Consider the following 20,725-nt stretch of genomic DNA (forward strand, 5'->3'; position numbering starts at 1 on the left):
TACATATTCCTCCACTGTAACTTCAATTTGGCGCCGTATGCAAATTAAGCATCGATAGCGTAACTTCGCTTTGCTTGGCGAATCAATGCTAGTGCAACTTCGCAACCTTACGCTTCCCCTGAGCGAAACTTCGGATATTAGTGAATTTGCGTAGCGCTGCCGAAAATACACTTGGCGAAGTGCAACGAAGCGGATGCTGGCGCAACTATGAATCTTAGTGAATTTGCCCCCATAAATTTACCCTGGGCCTTCAACCTTAGAAAATAGAGTCTTTGGATAAAATGTCCATGGTCACAATGGAAACACCATCATCTTGTATAATAAAGGTAAGTTCTGTTGTTGTAGACACGGGTGGACCACTAGTTGGCCTACAGTGCAATTCAAAAGGAGAAGCAAGGGACTTAAGGGTCAGGGCACACAGGCAGATTCGGGGAGATTAGTCGCCTGGCGACAAATCTCCTCTTCTTTGGGGCGACTAATCTCCCCAAACTGCCTCCATTGCCTTCAGACCGGCTAAAATGTAAAACGCCGGCTTGATGGCACTTGGAGGCAACTTTGGAAGACGAATCGCGCTGAGTGCCATCCCGCCGGTGATTTACATTTTAGCCGGCGGGAAGGCAGGGGAGGCAGTTTGAGGAGATTGGTCGCCCTGAAGAAGAGGAGATAAGTCGCCGGGCGACTAATCTCCCTGAATCTGTCTGTGTGCCCTGACCCTAAAGGAATTTGAAGATGATTTTATATTTGTAAAACAATTTTGGGATATTTGCCCCAATATATGGAAAAAGTTGTGTAGCAGAGCTCTTTGACAGTATCTGCTATGGGAAATCAAAGATGATACTTTAGCTTCAACATACTTTTACAGGCATTGGTGCTGCGTCCTTCTGCTGGTCTCCAGGGATGATCATTAAAGAAACCATCACACTGCTCACAATTGAGCCCCTTGGTGTTGTGTTTGCACACGCATCTTCCATGCACCTGTGGGTCAAGAGATATAAAGAATATCAGTTATAATGACATATGTGTGTAAACTGTTATGCGATGCATGGGGCATATCAAGTGAACATAGAGACAAATATGCTGCAAGGTCTATACCATGCCCTCGACATCTCTGGACAATCCTTCGATGGGCGCACATTCGGAAGCATGGCCATAGCAGAAGCAGTTCCCTCGCACCACCAGCTCATAGAGGGCATAGTAATACTTCTCTTTGATCTCCACGCGGGAATCCAGGAGGTTGTCACCCAACGTGTGCAGCTTGGTAAAGTTGATTCTGAGGTTGGTGATCTTCAAGAGATCTACAAGGACATGAACATTGAGAAGGTGAATATAATTTCTATTATTTCTTGCACTAAACACGGCAAACAGGGAAACTGAAAGGACTCCATGTTTGTAATTAGACTACCAGGATACCACCCCTCCTTTCACCCATGTCTGAGACAGCTCAACAAATAAAAATGTTTTCATGATTAAAATAATAGGCAAGGAAGAAGTTCAGCACAGCTCTATGCATTGCGCTCATATTGCTCAAGGTGTATACTGCCCCTTTAAGCTGGACATAAATAACTCTGACTTTCAGAGTCATCTTTAAAGGAACCAACTCCCAAAATGAAAGTTTATCAAAGTAATAAAAATATAGTGTATTGTTGCTCTGCACTGGTAACACTTAGGGTTACACTGGGCCGGCGGCGACACCAGGAAAAAAAAACTCTTTTGGCCCCCACCGGCCCAGACCTGCTCCCTGCATTGCCTTTATTTACCTCCCTCCCTGACCCTGGCCACAGCATGCAGAAAAATGCAAAAAAATTGGATGCCCAATACAATGGTGTTATCTGCAATTTAACCTTGCAAAGAGTGACAAAAACATCAGGAGCACGTAGAGCTGCGACCATGCCCATTTTGTGACCACATCCCCTTATTATCATGTACATTTTACAACATTTGGCAGGTTATGAAAGTTTAAACACATTTTTGGGAGTTTTAGGGCCATGTTTTATGTGTTATAACAGTTCAGCCAATGAAGCCGAAATTGCCATTTAAGATGCTAGTCTCAGTTCTCCCAAGAGACTTGCTTATCGTAAATAGTTACAATTGTACCTTTTCTTATCTTAAATTGTTACAAATGTATCTAAGTGCATCCGCTGAGTATTCTGGGCTCTCTGCCAAAATGTCACTTATTTTAATTAAACTTCAGAAATGTTGTCTCTTATTCTGGCATCCGTGCAGGCAGCGCCGATCCTGGGGCTGCTGCCGCCTGAGGCAGCAGCCCAGATGCCGCCCCCCTCCTCTCCCGCTCCGCGCTTAAAAATTAGCGTCGGAGCGGGTTTCAGGGGGCAGTATCGCTAGTGCATTGAGCGATAGAGCGCTCTTTGCACTAGCGGAGCCGAATTTCCGGATTAAAACCCGGAAGTTCGGCTCTTAAAGTTACAAGAGGCGGCTTTTTGCCGCCCCTTGTAACTGGCCGCTCGCTGCCGCCTGAGGCAAGGGTTTCACCTTGCCTCATGGCAGAAGCGGCCCTGCGTGCAGGAGATCAAAGAGAAACTCAGGACATTTCAATAAGAAACCCGGGACTGCGGGCTGAGCTGTCAAAATCGGGATTGTCCCTCAGAAAACTGGACAGTTGGGAGTTATGAGTATGGGATCCGTTACCTGGAAACCTTTTACGGAAAGCCGTCTCCCATAGACTCCATTTTATCTAAATAATCCAAATGTTTAAAGATTATTTCCTTTTTCCCTGTAATAATAAAACAGTAGCGTGTACTTGATCCCAACTAAGATATAATTAATCCTTATTGGAAGCAAAACCAGCCTATTTGGTTTATTTAATGTTTACATGATTTCCTAGTAGACTTTTGGGATGGAGATACAAATTACAGAGAGATTGGTTATCTGGAAAACCCCAGGTCCTGACTCACGAGCATTCTGGATAACAGGTCCCATACCTGTTTTATATTTGAGTAGGGGGCACCAGGCACAGTTGCTCAGTGTAGGAAGAGGCTGCAGAATTCTTAGTACCCAGTAAAAAGCATTTATATCGGGGCAGTGCCCCTGACATGTTGGTGCCTGTCACATTCCATGCATAAGAATAGAATCATGTAATAAGCAAAGTTGGCCCAGATCTAGTAACCCAGTAACCAATCAGATGCTTGCTTTATTTTTTATACTAACCCTGTAAAAGGTGCCTGCTGGTTGGAGACTATTGCTGGGCAAACTGTTCAATCAATGCTCTCCCGCCTCCTGTCCCCCAATACACATTTTCCTGTGATTGTCCCATTAGCAAAACAAGTGTGAATTCCATTTTTAATGTTCTGCATTTATCAACACCTACTTCCACACGCAGCCAACGCCAAGTATCAGTGTTTTACACTACACACGGAACTGGGGATTTGCCTGGAGCCGGGCCAAGCACAACACTGAGTATCATCCATTAAATAGGAGGGCTGCCATGTATGGCAATACCAGAGATGCTGTGAATGGAAACACAGAGCTAAATCAGTAACGGCCTCCCATATTTTTATGGAGCTGTCAGGCAGTTTGTAAATAACTCCGGCTTCATTTAGAGAGGAGCCAGAGCCCAGCCAGGAGCCGGCACTAGAATGCTATCTATATATAGAGAATTGAATATTTATACATATAGAGAGACTCTCCTGTCCTGCATCCATGCCTTGCGCCCCAGTGTTGGACTGGCACACCGGGATACCAGAAAAACTCCCAGTGGGCTCAAGTGTGGGTCCTCTTGCTTCTAATTATTTGGCCTATTCAGTGTCGGACTTGCCCACCGGGATACCAGGAAAATTCCCGGTGGGCCCTCATGCTGCTAAACATTTGGCCTATTTCATGGCCATTCCCTATTTCTATGAGAAAAAGAGGCTAAATAGATAGAATAGTGGATTATAGTTTGTAAAGAAAAGATACTAGGAGAAAAGAGGTTGAGTGAGGAAAGGAAGAATAATAGTACTGAGAGTGGGCCCCTGTCTAAGGTCTTTGGGTGGGCCCCTGGTGTCCCAGTCCGACACTGGGCCTATTTCATGGTCATTCTTTATTCCTTTATGGTAAAAAAGAGGCTTAATAATGGAAGAATAGTATAGTAATAATAATAATAAAGTATAGTAAGTAGATATAAAAGACTAGGAGAATAAAGAGGTTGACTTCAAAGAGGAGGAATAATAGTTTGGAAAGTGGGCCCATGGTCACGGAGCCACCCCCAACCACACCTTATGAAGACAGCACTCCCAAACACAGGCAGCTCTGTATTCATGGGGAGGACACAGGAGTCTGCTCTTAGCTTTGGAAAGCAGAAACCTGCTGCAGTTTTCCAAGGTGTGGGGCAGGGTGCAAAGTCTAAAAAAACATGTATTTTGCACCTTGGCCATTAGGTCTTTTGTCGAGTCTCCTTAGAATCGTTAACCAAATGAAACCAAAATAACTTTTCTGACTGATTCCATAGAAACAGTGGAGTAACAAAGTTGTGCCGGGTCCTCCTGAAAAAAAAACTTTGTAAGGGCCCAACGCACTACAGCTCTAGCCCAGCACTACCTCCCTCCACCTGCCCAGTCATGTCCGCTGCTCCCCTGGCCACTCAGGTCTGAAAAGGTAAGAGAGCGGCTGGGGAGGGGGGACCCTGCAAGACCCTGCAACAATACCTTCTCCATCTGCCAGATAAACTCATATATGTACAGATAGGAGTTCATCACCAAACCATACATTCTCTTTTGAGCAATTACATGCAAGTGCATCATCATTCCTCTAGTAAACATAAAAAAAGGCTTGTGCCATATGTAGAAATGGTCTGTCAATTTGTTTGAAAATGATCAATGTGGGCCAGCTGGTTAGTCTATATGTGGCCATCTTTATTTCTGAGAGCTTGAGCCATTCTATAACAGCTGAGGGGATAAAACTGACAAGACACTTGGTACACTTTAGATGATTTTTAAACATTATTTTTGCAACAATTACAAAATCTTGCTCTTTGTTTTGAAGAACTTACTTTGAATATTTGGACCATATGGGTCTCGGATCTGGATGGCTGGATCCAAAACTCTGTAGATGACCTAAAACACACATAAATAAAAGAACATAGAAATAAGAGGACATCTCTAAGCTGGAAAGCATTTCACACCATGCCTCAATCATGTCGTAGAACCACCAACACATGGCCTCAAATCCAGAAGCCTGACCCAGAGAATGGAAGGAGTCAGTACAGCCCATATTATACAAACAGCAGGCTACAAACTGTGAAATATGGTGGATATGTTGGTAAATATTGCACACATGTGGGTGCCATCAAACTTAGTGTATGACATCCAACAAGATCAGAGCTGCCCACTCAGGATAAGAAATTCTATGAAATTGTGGGCACCACAGGTTCATATGGAAGGTCCTCAGCTGAGAGAGAAGGTTCCAGTTGCTAAAACCCCCAAATCTTCTAGATCAACACAAGAATTCAGGCTTTGCTTCCATAATACAGCCATTAAGGCTTTTGGCTAAACGATTGTCATGCAGGACCTGGTCATATAAGTGCAACTTAAGAAATTGTGAAACTCCTGTTGGGACCCCCAATGTGCCTATGTGACCTGTTTACCTGATATCTAGCTGATCGTCCTTTATGATTATTGATCAGAAACTGATGAAATGTGGCCATGGACACTATGAGGATGACCCCCATGTCTGAGAATCAGTTCATAAGGAGAAGTAACACATGTGTGACACGTATGCCCTGCTTCTTTAGTTCTCCTTTAAAGTAGAAGGAAAGGTTTTGTACACTTGGGGGTGCCAAATGTTAGGCACCCCCAAGTGATTGTACAGAAAACTGTACCGACCCAGGGTTATACCAGTGAACACCATGGAGCGATCCTCTTCCGCCTTACTCTTTCTTCACGGGGCTGCGCATGCGCAGTAAAACGAAAAGCCGAACTTTAACTAAAAAGTTGACTATTTTGTTCAACTGCGCATGCGTTTGCCCCGGAAAATTTGTACAAAGAAGATGCTGGAAGAGGATCGTTCTGTGGTGCTCACTGGAACAACCCTGGGCCGGTGTAATTTTCTGCTTTTAGGAACACCGGCCCGGGGTTTCAGGTATATATTGGGGGTGCCTAACATTTCGCACCCCCAAGTGTACGAAGCCTTTCCTTTTCCTTTAAAATATGGCATGCCAATATTCAGTCTCTATGATGAAATTATTCTGCAGGTGCTGCCAATTTATTACTTAAAGTTTATTAGTGTTTGTGCAAAGTTCACTTCCATTTCTTGAAGGCCACCTCCAGAAAAAATGGTCTTCTACATGCAATTGTACAGTTTATTCTACAATACATTGTTTCCCCCCCCCCAGAATTCCGCTGTAACTGGACCAACCAAATCGTGTTCTAAACCTTTACTCCCTACAATTCAGGTGCAGAAGTTTATGCTGTTTAATACATTTTATGCAAATGTGCCTATGAACAAAATTGGAATCTCTTGGAAAGACCTGGCTGTATAATTACACTTAAAAAGAATAGTGCACAATGTATAAATCCCTATGCCGTGTGCCTGGCCAATGGCCGTTAAGTACAAACTTCCCTTGTGGGTTCCTTGAAAGTCTGGTTATTATAGTCAGTCTGCAAACGGGCGGTAGATAAAGGCACCACTGTTCTTTGTAAACTGCTTTAATAATCCACTGTTATTGTGGGTTCATATTAAATATATTTGTTATCGTCATGCTTTCCTCACCAGAAATGGCCCATTTTATGTTGAGAGCATTCCAGAAAATCACATGGTTTATCTAGAAAGACACGATTTAAAGCAGACATCCATCTGTTCTGGACTTCACTAAATGCATAAAGTAAAGCTTAATTTGTAGCTATGTGAGGTGCACTGATTGGAAGGAGCAGATGATGGGGTGTCATTTGTACTCAAGACCCAAATATACTGATGCAATTGAATGCATTGTATTATATTTCACCATGATCACAAAATGATTTTTGTGGGAACAAAATAAATTGTGTAAGCACACACACACAAAAAAAATGTTTCCTGCCTAAGGATCTTTTCCCCTCCCCCTTATGCTGGGTTACTGTTTCCCGTTAAGCATGTCACTTTATGACATTCATGGCTACAAGTTCACGGCCTGGCTACTAGATCTACTGTTGACAGTTTATGTTCCTTCTCACCTCTCCTTCCATAGAGGGCTCAATGTCAGAGTAACGGGATTCACAGATAACGTCGTCCACCTTCCTCAGGGCGCTGCGGGACACGTTTGGGAAGGAGGAGGCACAGTCATGTGCAAAGTAACGGTAAATCTGCCAGGTGCGCCCAAAGTCTGCAGAGCGTTCCACCAGCATGGCCGCCGGCCTGAAGGTCTATAGCAAAAGAGTAAAATGATTAAAAGGGAACTTTAGCAAAAATGAAAATTTAACATAAACTTCATCATACTAAAATAAGAAACGTTCTAAATACAATCAATTAAAAATTCTGTACAGTTTCTGAAATAATCAAGTTTATCTTTACTATTCCTCTCAAAGCATCTGTTTCTCTTCATTCTGTCTTCATGGAGCAGTTGGGTGTCAGATGAATGATCAAATATATTTTATAGGGGGTTCCCTTAGAGCTCACTCAAATAACTGATTCCAGTACAAACAAAATCTAACAAAACTGCCTTTTGCACAAATCCTGCATGTAGAGAGACATGATGTCTGGTGACTTTAATAGAGTGAGCTCTAATACATCTTCTAGGCAAAAGGAGTCCCCCTATAAGATATATTGGATCTAACGGTCAATGAATATCTGACACCCAACTGCTGCATGAAGAGAGAATGAAGAGAAATAAATGCTGAGAAAGGAATAGTAAAGATAAACTTGATTATTTCAGAAACAATGCAGAATAGTTAATTGATTGTATTAAGAAAGTTTCATTTTTTGCAATAGTTCCCCTTTAAGAAAGGAATCCTTTGGAATTAGAGGGAAATACATAGTAGATATAGCAAACAAGTATATTTACCTTGAAGGTCATGATCAGGTGGGTGAAATGAAATTCAGCCTCCAGATCTAACTGAATAGCGACCTCAGAGACACCTGAAATAAATAAAAAATCCATTTTTAGATGATCATAAATCACATTGCCTATCAAGTTCTGGCAACTACAGAGATTTGTACCTCTAAACACTATCCTGTGTCCCATTGTTTCTTCAGATTAATATCAGTCTCTAGTGTTGGGCTCTTGGATAATGTTGGGCCCTTACGGTAGTTCTACCCCGTCTTAAAAGGGTGACATGGGCTGGTGACAGTTTTGCTTCTGCAGAGGCAACTCCCCATTCTGTAGATAACTAAGAAGATCACTTGCCGAGTTATTGTAGAACTTTTACTGTCTTGGGTCTTAGGTTTAAATCCAATGAGGACATTATCTGCAAGGGCATTGTATGTTCTCCCTGCTCTAGTGTGGGTTTAGTCTGGGTTCTCCAGTTTCTCTCCACACTCCAAAAACATACAGGCTGGTTAAATGGCTCCTGATAAAATAGATTGTAGCGTGGGTGAACGTAACAAGTCTTGGTGGCTGCAAAATGGACAGATTTCAGTAATATTCATACTTCAGAATAGTGGACTTAATGAGAAGTTCATGCGGTACCTGACCTAGAAGTGGTATAAGATACATTTACAGGCTCATGGTCTGCCCCTTTGGCCAAGAGAGGACTCATCACTATAACGCTAGTAGTGCCAATGTCATAAGGTTGGTGCCAACTCTTGTCCTTATCACCCCTCCAGAAAAATGGTTCAGTATCATTGCAAGTTGGTCTTTTAAACATCAAAAACAAGGGCCATCTCCCCTTAATACAAGTGCATATTAATCCTGCATTCCCAACAGCTCGGGGTATTGGTAGAACTAATACTGTGACATTCATTATTCCTCTATGAGATGAAGAACAAGACACTGCGGTTATACACCTGCTCTGTTCATATACAATTAGGGGATTCTTTCTACATGAACTTGAACCCAAGCCAAACAGGAGTGTTATTTCTTGTTTAGCACATACACTACACATCACACACCATTATACTATGAGAAGAGAGACTATTATCCAGCACATTACCTATGCAGTACAGACACTGAATGCATCAATACTTTTTAAAGGCATACCGCCCACCTTAATTAAACTACCACAAGAGTGAAAAGGAGAGCACTGCAACAAGCAGAATACTGCTAAACTGAGATTTAGTTCAGACTAACTGACGCAACATGTTTTGGTCCCAGAAGGTGCCCTTTCTCAAGTGTAACAGCGAACAAAACATAGTGACAATTTAAACCCAACCAACCTCCCCCACATGTTGTTTGCATAATTAGCCCAATTTGGTGTAGGCTCTCCCATGGGTGATTATTAAAGCTCTGAATTACCTAAACCCTTCTCCCATAGGGGCAAATTCACTAAGATTCGTAGTTGCGCCAGGCGTAACTTCGCCACACTTCGCCGCACTTCACCAGGTGTAGTTTCGCCAGCGCTCCGCAAATTCACTAAAATCCGAAGTTGCGTAAGGTAGCGTAAGGTTGCGAAGTTGCGCTAGCGTTGATTCGCTAAGCGAAGTGAAGTTACGCTAGCGATGGTTAATTTGCATACGGCGCCAAATTCAAATTTCAATGGAGGAATACGTATCAGCACTACAAATGCCTGGGAAAGCTTCAAAACATCAAATAAAAATTTTTTTTTGCCCTACACATGTGCCCACTGTATAGTTAAGTTGCCATGAGTTAGGAAATGTAGGGGGGAAGGAGGGGAGCCCCAAAAATTTTTTCGATCTTTTTCAGCCTATCACCCATAATATAGAAAAAACGCCAGCGTTTTTTGGGACTTAGAAAAAATTTTAGCTTTTTTTGAAGCAATCCCTATCTACTCTATTGCGCTTCACCTGGTCTAAGGTGGCGAAGGAAGTCTAGCGTAAAAGGTAGCGTTCAGTACAATGCGCGCGTTAGTGAATTTGCGTAGTTACGTCCGTTGCGCAAATTCGCCAGGCATAAGGGTGCGAAGTAACACTAGCGAATTTACGCCAGCGTTCGTTAGTGAATTTGCGAAGTAACAAAAATGCCCAACGCTAGCGAATTGACGCCAGCTTTAGGCGCTTCGGCGCTTAGTGAATTTGCCCCATAGACTCCATTTTATCCAAATAATCCAAATTATTAAAAACAATTCCTTTTTCTCTGTAATAATAAAACAGTACCTTTTACTTGATCCCAACTAAGATATAATTTATCCTTATTGGAAGCAAAACCAGCCTATTATTTTATTTATTGTAGAACTATTTATTATTTATTATTATTTATTTATTTATTTTAGTTATTGTAGAACTTTTACTGTCTTGGGTCCTAGGTTTAAATCCAACAAGGACATTATCTGCAAGTTCATTGTATGTTCTCCCTGCTCTAGTGTGGGTTTAGTCCGGGTTATCCAGTTTCTCTCCCACTCCAAAAACATACAGGCTGGTTAAATGGCTCCTGAGTGAAAAGGAGAGCACTTGTGGATTTTTCAAACTGCACTTGAATTTGAATTTATGGCTCCAGTGTCAAAGGAAGAGACCTAAGTAAGTCCTCAATGACTGTGAGAGAGTGCTGGGGATTGGCAGGAGCTACAGTGAGGAAGATTCTCATCTTGATGATGTTTCTTGAATAACAGTGGAACAAGGGTTGTTGGGATAGAAGCATGGGAGAGACACCATCATTATGGGCCTACTCTTGATACAAGGGAAACTAGAGGAGTAGATGAATCATTATCCTTTACTGGATCATAAGCAGTCCCAGAATTTGTACATTCAACTTTGCATCAAACTGCCACTTACCATTTTCAGACTGCCACCATGCCTTTTTCCGATGAGGAGCAAAAGTTGTAATGACATTTTCAATGCGGTGGCTGATGGGGTTATACAAGGGGTTGTAGGGTTTGCGAGAGTCACAGACGAAGCATTTCTTTTCATCCTGTGAAAAAAAAACCTGTATTTGGTAGTTTGGACATCTAAGGAGGCAATGGGGGCAAAGTATGCACCAGGTCTAGTAACCTACAGCTTAATGGTTGTGTTGGGTTACTAGAATTTTTTACCTATTGTTACCATATTCACTTTATATATGGTTACAAGAGAGGCCACAAGGAAATAAAAGAGGCTGCAAGTAAACTAAGTCTAAGCCTTTATACCAGGTATGATGGGGTTGTTTTCCTTTGACTGTATAAAGACAATATGGAGTTGATTAAACAAATATCATATATCGAAGATAACACAAGGTTTTCTACCTCTTTTTTTGCACAGTGGTTTCTTGCCTCTTTAGTCAGCTATTCCATGTTCAACTATAGGATGATCAAAGCCTTCCCCAGGCCTATCTAAACTGCCCCTGAAATCTCTTTTTTACTTTGAGCAATAAATGCATCACCATTCAGCCTTACTCACCTGCAAATGGCTGACTATACAGTATGGCTGTGCTCTCCGAAGGCCACAGGTTGACGTCGATTTGAGTTTATCTGCTCGGCCCACCAGCAAGTCTCCCGTGGCCGGGTAGCAGCTTCCTTGAGAACAACCATGTTGCTGGTCAGGAACCTGAGAAATGGATCCTGTGATCAAGGCTGGAGAGAGATACAGAACATGATAGATGACAGTTCATGGAATCCCAGGAGATGCTATAAGGCTCTATAGTTAGTACTGCTAAATACATGAATCATATTCTAGATACTGATTAAACCTCTAGCGCCTTCCTAAAAGGAGCTGACACATGGAGAAAATATGAGAACATTATTCCCCTTTGTTACCCAATATAAATGACTTCAAGGGTATAGTATGTTGCTAATTTGGTAACTCCATCCCTCCAAACAGCTTGTGTGAGTGAGAGATTTGACTCATGGCAACACAAGGGGGGTTCTTCTAAATTTAAAATGTTAAAAGTTACAAAGACAATGAAATAATGTTTTAAAAAGGCATATTTTCATTCTATTCAAGTTATTCAACTAATATGTATTTAAATGATAATGTCACACAAATATGTTAATGGTGCCCTTGATCATGAAAATGTAGGGTAGGAAATATGGAGAAGCTGCGGCCCTCCAGCTACAGCTCCCATCGCTCCCCAGGCAGCAATCCTTTTTTTTAAAAAATCCAAATCAAATTCAATAAATATTGGCCAAATACAACATAAGTTAAAATATTAGAGATTTTCCTAATTTGGTTTTTGCATCATTCAGAACAAGATATAACCTATCCCTTTCTTCTATATATTGGTAATCTGTAGTAACTAGTGGGAGCTGAGCGCATTGAAGTCAATGGATGTCAAAATTATTTTGACACACGTCAATTTCGCCGCCCGCGAACTATACATCTAGAACTGCTGGTTTATAGCACAGATACAGCCTAATGGTTCAGAGCCATATATCCAAACCTGCAGACAACCTGTTTGATCTTGTTAGATCTCATCAGTGCTAAATATTGGAACATGGCTTCTAAAGGGGAAGCACAGTTGGCCAAACGGACATAAAGGAGTGATTTGCATATCTCCACCCCTGATGCCTTATGGGAGAATTAAAACTCTCATTTTTGGTATTTAGGCAGTGCTGTGTGTATGGCATTAGACAAGTAAATACCTTCTGATTTCAGAAGGCTTCACTTTGCAGGGAGAATGGTAAAAAAGTACAAGATGGAAAGCAATTGAAAAAAGTTTATGGTGAACAATCTTAAAATAACACAACTGAAAAAAGTGTTTGGAAGGGGAACAACCCCTTGTTTAAAAGCCTTAGCCTCCCCCAAGCCTCAATGAAAATCCGACTATGGAACCATCTTTCCTGCCTGTTGCTCCCACACCTGCTGGTTTTTGTCAGGAGCTCAGTCAGGCACAAGCTAAGAATACAGCACCCAGAAATATTCACTCTAGTGTTCTCTTCAAAATAAAAAAAAACCTGCTTATTCCTGTCTCTCAAAATAAACCAAAGAGAAGTCAAGTGGCAGCACATTACCAGACCAACAGCCTATGTCACACATTCTGTCTCTACTATGTAACAAACTGAGCTTCTTCTCCCTCTGATGCTTCCTATCTAATCATTTCAGGGAAGAATTTTTAACTTGTTATTGTGCTGAGGAGTGGGCAGACATCACTCCCTCATTCCTCCTTGTACACTATCCTTCTACTGAGCATGAACATGACATTGGTCTCCCACAGGCAGAATTGTATTTAAGCACGGGTGAATAGTATCAGATGTGCTCTCCAGGGCCCACTGGGACTACTAGGGGTCCCCACCCTATTTGCAAGCTCCATCTCCCCAAAATGCCATCCCTTCCCCCTGCTGCACATTGTGTGCCACACACACCCCACTTCTTTCTTGCAGCCTCTCCTCACCGGGGTGGGTGGCATAGCATTAGCAGGTTCAGTAGGGATAAATTGTGCCTATAGTAACAGTGGGATAATAGTCTCTGGGAAGGGAGTGTGACTGTGGGATAGCAGGTATAGTAGGGAGAGATGGTGCCTATAGTAACAGTGGATAATAGTCTCTGGGAAGGGACTGTGACTGTGGGATAGCAGGTATAGTAGGGAGAGATGGCGCCTATAGTAACAGTGGATAATAGTCTCTGGGAAGGGAGTGTGACTGTGGGATAGCAGGTATAGTAGGGAGAGATGGTGTCTATAGTAACAGTGGGATAATAGTCTCTGGGAAGGGAGTGTGACTGTGGGATAGCAGGTATAGTAGGGAGAGATGGTGCCTATAGTAACAGTGGATAATAGTCTCTGGGAAGGGAGTGTGACTGTGGGATAGCAGGTATAGTAGGGAGAGATGGTGCCTATAGTAACAGTGGGATAATAGTCTCTGGGAAGGGAGTGTGACTGTGGGATAGCAGGTATAGTAGGGAGAGATGGTACCTATAGTAACAGTGGATAATAGTCTCTGGGAAGGGAGTGTGACTGTGGGATAGCAGGTATAGTAAAGAGAGATGGTGCCTATAGTAACAGTGAATAATAGTCTCTGGGAAGGGAGTGTGACTGTGGGATAGCAGGTATAGTAGGAGGAGATGGTGCCTATAGTAACAGTGGATAATAATCTCTGGAAGGGAGTGTGACTGTGGGATAGCAGGTATAGTAGGGAGAGATGGTGCCTATAGTAACAGTGGATAATAATCTCTGGAAGGGAGTGTGACTGTGGGATAGCAGGTATAGTAGGGAGAGATGGTGCCTATAGTAACAGTGGGATAATAGTCTCTGGGAAGGGAGTGTGACTGTGGGATAGCAGGTATAGTAAAGAGAGATGGTGCCTGTAGTAACAGTGGGACAATAGTATCTGGGAAGGAAGTTGATTCATGGCAATGAATATTGGGAAGGGCTCTAGTGGCTTTGTCTGCAATCACTTGGAAGAGAAGATTTAGGGCCATTTCATCTGACACCTCCTGTAAGTTCTGTATACTTAGGCAACCCACATTAAGCTGGCCATAGACGCAAAGATCTGATCGTTCAAATCCTCGAACGATCGAACTTCTCCATCTCCCGACCTGCCACTAACCTTCAGTTTAAATAAAGTAGTAAAAGAACAGATCAGCTGATGTTCTGCCCCTACAGCAATCGTATGAAAGTTATGTCCGACAAAAGCTGGTGACAGTCTCCCACTGAAAATCATATGATTGGCAATGCAGAGATATTATCGGCAGTCGACAGAAATCTTTTAACCTCTCCAATCGACCAAACGACCGATCGCTGTGGGACGAAAAATGTCGAGACGCTCCACACACGGTCCGAAAATTGTATGAATCGAGGATTCATGGATCGTCTATGGCCAGCTTTACTCACACAGCAACTCTTCCTGTCTGCTTGATTTAACACAGTCCTTACCGCCTTCAAAGTGGATTTCTCCCTATTTGCACAGTCACATCCCCAATCTGCCCCAATTCTCACACTTTACATCACCGCTGATAACTTTCAATAGAAAAGACAATACACACTACATTATATCCTGTGAGGTTATTAAATTATAGTGGAATTATAGTCGCCAGCATTCCAAAAAGATTCCAGACACACGGTGCCGCTGGGCATCAAAAAGCATCAGAGCATCCAAAGCCGGATTCAGAGAAGAAAATAGTAACATTTCTGCTAAAATAATATCTAACAATAATGACACAATATAATATGTAATTTGTACTTTTTCTGCCCAAAGGACTCATGGGAAGCTGAATTTCCCCTAAATCCTGGATTTGTGTGTCGCTTTCCTGATATTGAATTGATTAGTGGCTTCACTTTATAGGGTTTCACTGATCACTTAATTTCCATTTTAAGAGGTACCCGGCAAACAAGACAATCAATCACAGGGCAAGAGCAACGGGATGTGGAACATTAGGAGGGACCATTAGAGGGCGACTCCCCTTCTCCCATTTTTAAATCCTCTGATTCATTTTGACAGGCAGATGGGAATAATAGCATGAACAGTAGTTTTCTCCATATAAGATTTCCCTTCCTGACTTGGAAACATTGCTGCATATTTGTTATCGGCACAACAAAGAAAGGGAAAGTGTGAGTGTGTGTTGCTTTTTCCATGCCAGAGTACAGCAGGAATTTCCAAAGGGCGGGAGAGAACAAAACTGGACAAGGAAAAGGAAATCATAATTTCACACAAAAGAAACATATAAGTTGTCTTCCTCCTAACCAGCAAACTGAGACTTTGGGGCCGATTCACTAAGCTCGAGTGAAGGATTCGAATGAAAAAAATTCGAATTTCGAAGTATTTTTTTGGTACTTCGACCATCGAATTGGTTAAATTCGTTCGAATTCGAACGAAATCGAACGAATCGAAGTAAAAATCGTTCGACTATTCGACCATTCGATAGTCTAAGTACTTTCCCTTTAAAAAAAACTTCGACCCCCTACTTAGGCAGGTAAAACCTACCGAAGTCAATGTTAGCCTATGGGGAAGGTCCCCATAGGCTTGCCTGTGATTTTTTGATCGAAGGATTTTCCTTCGATCGTTGGATTAAAATCCTTTGAATCGTTCGATTCGAAGGATTTGATCGTTCGATCGAACGAAAAATCCTTCGATCGATCGATCGCAGGATTAGCGCTAAATCCTTCGACTTCGATATTCGAAGTCGAAGGATTTCAATTCGAGGGTCGAATTTCGAAGTATTTTTTTTTTTTTATTTTTTTTTTTCATATTTTTTTTTAGAATTTTTAACTTCGAAATTCGACCCTTAATGAATCTGCCCCTTTATGTCATACAGGTATGGGATCCGTTATCTGGAAACCAGTTTTCCAGAAAGCTCAGAATTATGGAAAAGCCATTTCCCATAGAATCCATTTGATCCAAATTATCCCAATCTGAAAAAATGTGTTTCACTTTTCCTCTGTAAAACAGTGTGTGCTTGATCCCAACTGAGATATAATTAATCCTTATCGGAAGCAAAAGCAGCCTATTGGGTTTATTTCATGTTTATATAGACTTAAGGTAGACTTAAGATCAATTATCCGGGAAACCCCATGTCCTAAACATTCTGGATAACAGATCATGTACCCGTATATATATATATAGAGAGAGAGAGAGAGAGAGAGAGAGAGAGAGAGAGAGAGAGAGAGAGAGATAGATATCTGTGTGTGTGTGTACACTAAACATTTTTATTGGTTTCTCATTGTATTTGTCCAATATGGAAGGATTGTGATAAACGGCAGGTAATGTAGCCCCCCATCCCATGGGACTGCAAACAGTCTGTAGATAGTTTTCTGCTAAGAGAAGCAAGTCCCGGGGTATCAATTACTGGGTGCTGCCTAACATTTTGCACCCCCCGTTGTTTTCATCTTTCATCCACCTTTAAGGTACTTCATCCAAAAATGTTGTCCATGACTCCCTCCTGCATTTTGCATAAAGGTCCCGGAGGGGTCCGAAACATTGCCCCTTTGTGATGTATATTTTGGGCTTCAAATAAATCACCGTTTGGACACAACTAACAGGTGTGCATCCAAATTTCTTTTATTTACCCACTGACCCTTATGCGAGGGAAGGGTCTTCCAGATAAGCACCCTATACTTACAACAAGTGTTTTCTTGGGATTGGGTGGAGCTCTCCATGTTCGTGCATTTTCTGATGAATGGAGCAGAACTGTTGTTTACTGAATTTGGGGAACCCTGGCGCTAATGCCACCCTGGGCCTGGTGATTGTTCCCACCAGTGGTGTAACTGTAGATGAAGCGGGGGGGGGGCAGGGGCCACCAGGGCTGATATCTCAGGGCCCCCCTCCGGCCCACGTGCGCACTGTGTTTTTGCTGCGACCGTCCTGCAGGAAGAAGATGCACAAGAGCTGGGGGCCCACCAGGTTTTTTCCCGTTGTCCTGCCGGCACAGTCCAACCCTGCACCCACCCCCTCCTCTGTCACCTGCTTGCATCCATATTTCCTGGGGAAAGGGGATTTTATTAACTATGGAGGAAGCAGACGCCCCCCCAGAATTTGGGCCCCTGCTCCATCTGTAGTCACTGCTTAGAGTCAATATTTAAATCATCCTGTATTTGTATTTTATTCATCTCCTGCCTGCACTCATGCAGTAACACTAAATGCAACATTGGGTACTGAACGAATGATCAACGAGCACTGACCAGCACTACAGAGGGGACCGTGTAAGCACAAAGCACCTGGATAAGTCATTAGCAATCGAGATCTCCAGAAGGATAAAAGCCGGAGCCTGAAGTCCCATCAAGTGTCAGTTCCGCAATGCCTTTCTCACAGCTAATGCGGCCTTGAAAGTTATGAGGAACAGCATTTTTCCATGGGGGGCTGCCGCCTGAAGCGAGTGACTCAACTTGCCTAATTGGCCCTGACTGGGGTTCACCTTTCAGCGTTATTTCAGGGTTACCTGTGTGGATAGTGGGGTGAGGGAAACCACAACCCCAACCCTGACTAGTGTTAGAGATGTACATATGGAATGCTCAGAGCACTGTTAAGACATGAGCCCTGGGGTCTTTTTTGTGTCTTACTAACCACCAGTTTAACAGGGTGAAAATGTTCTGCTTCCACTTCCACTCGCTCTAATGAGCCTCCAGCCAGTGTCACTGCAGATTCCGACTCCAGCAAAGTCTCAGCACAAGGGGCTGCCTGTGTTACTCCAGAGAATGCACATCAGTTTGCTCCGTCTATTTATTCTATGGAAGCAGGGCTGCCATTAGAAATCAAGGGGCCCCGTACAGCAACATTTTGGGTGCCCCCTGGGGGCCCCACCCAAGGGGGCACCCACCCCCCTGGGGGCCCCACTCAAGGGGGCACCCACCCACCCTGGTGCCCAAGCCCCGCCCACTCCACATCACAATTAAAAGACCACACAGACATCAGCGCTAAAAAAGTAACCCCCCACACACACAAGTTATAAAAAGCTATTGATGGTGAGGGCCCCCTTATAAGTTTTAAAAAAAAACATATTGCCATGGCCACCCATAAAAGTTTTTTTAAAAAAGCATTGGTGCCAGAGTCCCCCTTACAAGTAAAAAAAATTGGGGCCCCAAAAAAATATTTTTTAAAAAAACATTGGCGCCAGGGCCCCCCCTTACAAGTTAAAAGAATTGGGGCCCCAAAAAAATATTTTTTAAAAAAAACATTGGTGGCAGGGGCCTATAGAATATTAAAATAATACATTGGTGGCCAGGGGATTGAAAAAAAAAATACAAATTGGTGTTCAGTTGAATTGAACTCATGGCTTCAGGACTTCAACTTCGCCTCCTTTCGTGACTTTGGTTCTTTTCGGCGCTTCAGGACTTCGGTTTCGGCTATTTTCGTGGCTTCTGGTCTTTTCGGTGCTTCGGGAGTTCAGCTGTTCTGCACTTCCACATTTTCCACTGTTCGGCTGGCCGCAGATCTCTTGGGGCTGACAAGGGGGACCCGGCTCTTTCTAAACTGCAGCACTGCCAGGCCCCCCTTCATGCCCGGGCCCGGGACACTTGTCCCCCCCCTGTCCCACCCTAATGGCAGCCCTGTATGGAAGGGAAAACTTCCCATTCATAAGAAGACGGCAATACAGCAGGTCATTTACCTGAGAACACAGTGCAGCCCTTTCAGCAGCAAATTCATCCAAATAATACTCTGCATTCAGGTGAAAGGGACCACTGCATAACGCATTTTTCTGTGTAAACGACCCCTATACATTTTTAAAACGTCAATATGAATATTGTTATTATTTTATGCCAGGCTGCCTGTGAGAATGTAGAACAGTGAGGCGGCACCATCAGAGACACAGAAAAATGTCAGAATAGGGCATAGGGATTTGGAACATCATTATTCTGCTGCCTGGGACTACATGAGTTAATTCATTTGAGTTTTGCCCAAAGGGACTGAATGCAGATGAAAAGAAACCAACACTGAGCACAAGAAAAAAACAAGTTTGTATTGAATGTATATGCCCTGAATTTAGTAATAGTCTTGTTCAAATGCCTATGGTTAAAGGGGTGGTTTGCCATTAAATTAACTTTCAGTATGTTATGGAATGGCTAATTCTAAGCAACTTTTCAATTGGCCTTCATTTTTTCTTTTTTATTGCTTTTGAATTATTTGCCTTCTTCTTCTGTCTCTTTCCAGCTTTCAAATTGGGGTCACTGACCCCATCGAAAAACAAATGCTCTGTAAGGCTACGAATGTATTGTTATTGCTACTTTTTATTACTCATCTTTCTATTCAGTCCCTCTCCTGTGCATATTCCAGTTGCTAACTCAAATCAATGCATGGTTGTTTGGGTAATTTGGACCCTAGCAACCAGACCACAGAAATTGCAAACTGGAGAGCTGCTGAATAACTCAACCACCACAAATAAAAAAAAAATCATCATACTAAAGTTTAATTAAAAAGTTAACTCATTTAATGATGTCTTTCCCCCAGCTCAATATTCCTTTAGCTTCTGTTATAACAGTATAGGTCATCAGTGTAAGTCCACTCAAAAGTGCCCCAATATACCCTCACCTCTTGTACAGTCAGGAAGGTCTCTCCCTATAGCTGTGATGATGCATGATGGGTAGTTAGGGGCTTAATTAACTCATGAATCTCCCCCCAAGTAGGGGAAGCATGAGGGATAACTGGGATACTTGGGCAAGATGGAAGCAGGAACATTTTGGGCACTTTTTATGCTTTTACAAATGCATGCTGAGTGCAGAAAATGCATAACGCAACTAAATGCAGCCTTTTATTCTATTGCCTTTTGACCGCGAGTCAAGTGCAAAAAAATGCAGCAAGTTGTATCGAAAAACACCCAAAAAATGCAATGAAACACAAGTCTGAACGCTGACGAGTACAACGAGGCAGAATATAATGGAATCAATTTGCTGATGCGTTTCAAACATGTGCCAAATGCATATATTATAAAATGCCCTTGTGTAAGAGCCCTAAGGCTGCTGCCCTGCTGCAGGTCTGAGCTGGTAATTCTTTTTCCACTGGGTTTTAATGGGTCTTGTTTATGTGCAAACACTGCACAAAATTCTGCAGTCCCGGCTGCTGTTCCATAACCCCAGGGAGTAGGTAACACAGACTGTGGCTGATGATAACATGACTTTACATGGATTAGGCCAGTTTGTAACAACATTCTGCTGTCGAATTGTCCAACGCTCCTTTGCTCCGCCACCAGTTATGACACCACAGGGGAAAATTAAAAGTAGGTGCATTGCTAGAAGCAATAATGGCTGCAGAATCTTTACCTTCATTGCACCTCCTTGCGCTGTGGCACAGAAAATACTGGGAAATTATGGATATAAAAAAATGCACTTTGTGTCCCTTTGATAAATAAGCCCAAACATCTCCTTGTGAAT

At 42.7% G+C, this 20,725-nt stretch overlaps 1 protein-coding gene across 2 annotated transcripts in view; it reads right to left on the reverse strand.

The window, feature by feature from the left end:
- Window positions 1-20,725, reverse strand: part of lamb2.S (laminin subunit beta 2 S homeolog) — a 63,115-nt gene that overhangs the window by 38,314 nt on the left and 4,076 nt on the right. For both annotated transcript variants that reach the window (XM_018261426.2, XM_041561745.1), the window contains exons 3-9: window positions 11,392-11,564; window positions 10,792-10,927; window positions 7,970-8,043; window positions 7,143-7,331; window positions 4,985-5,048; window positions 1,093-1,295; window positions 855-975 (exon numbers count right to left, since the gene is read on the reverse strand). In XM_018261426.2, coding sequence (XP_018116915.1) covers window positions 855-975; window positions 1,093-1,295; window positions 4,985-5,048; window positions 7,143-7,331; window positions 7,970-8,043; window positions 10,792-10,927; window positions 11,392-11,564 — 960 coding nt within the window. The remainder of the gene's footprint in view (window positions 1-854; window positions 976-1,092; window positions 1,296-4,984; window positions 5,049-7,142; window positions 7,332-7,969; window positions 8,044-10,791; window positions 10,928-11,391; window positions 11,565-20,725) is intronic.

This window comes from Xenopus laevis, chromosome 4S (genome assembly GCF_017654675.1).
Source record: "Xenopus laevis strain J_2021 chromosome 4S, Xenopus_laevis_v10.1, whole genome shotgun sequence".
Taxonomy (NCBI): Eukaryota; Metazoa; Chordata; class Amphibia; order Anura; family Pipidae; genus Xenopus; species Xenopus laevis.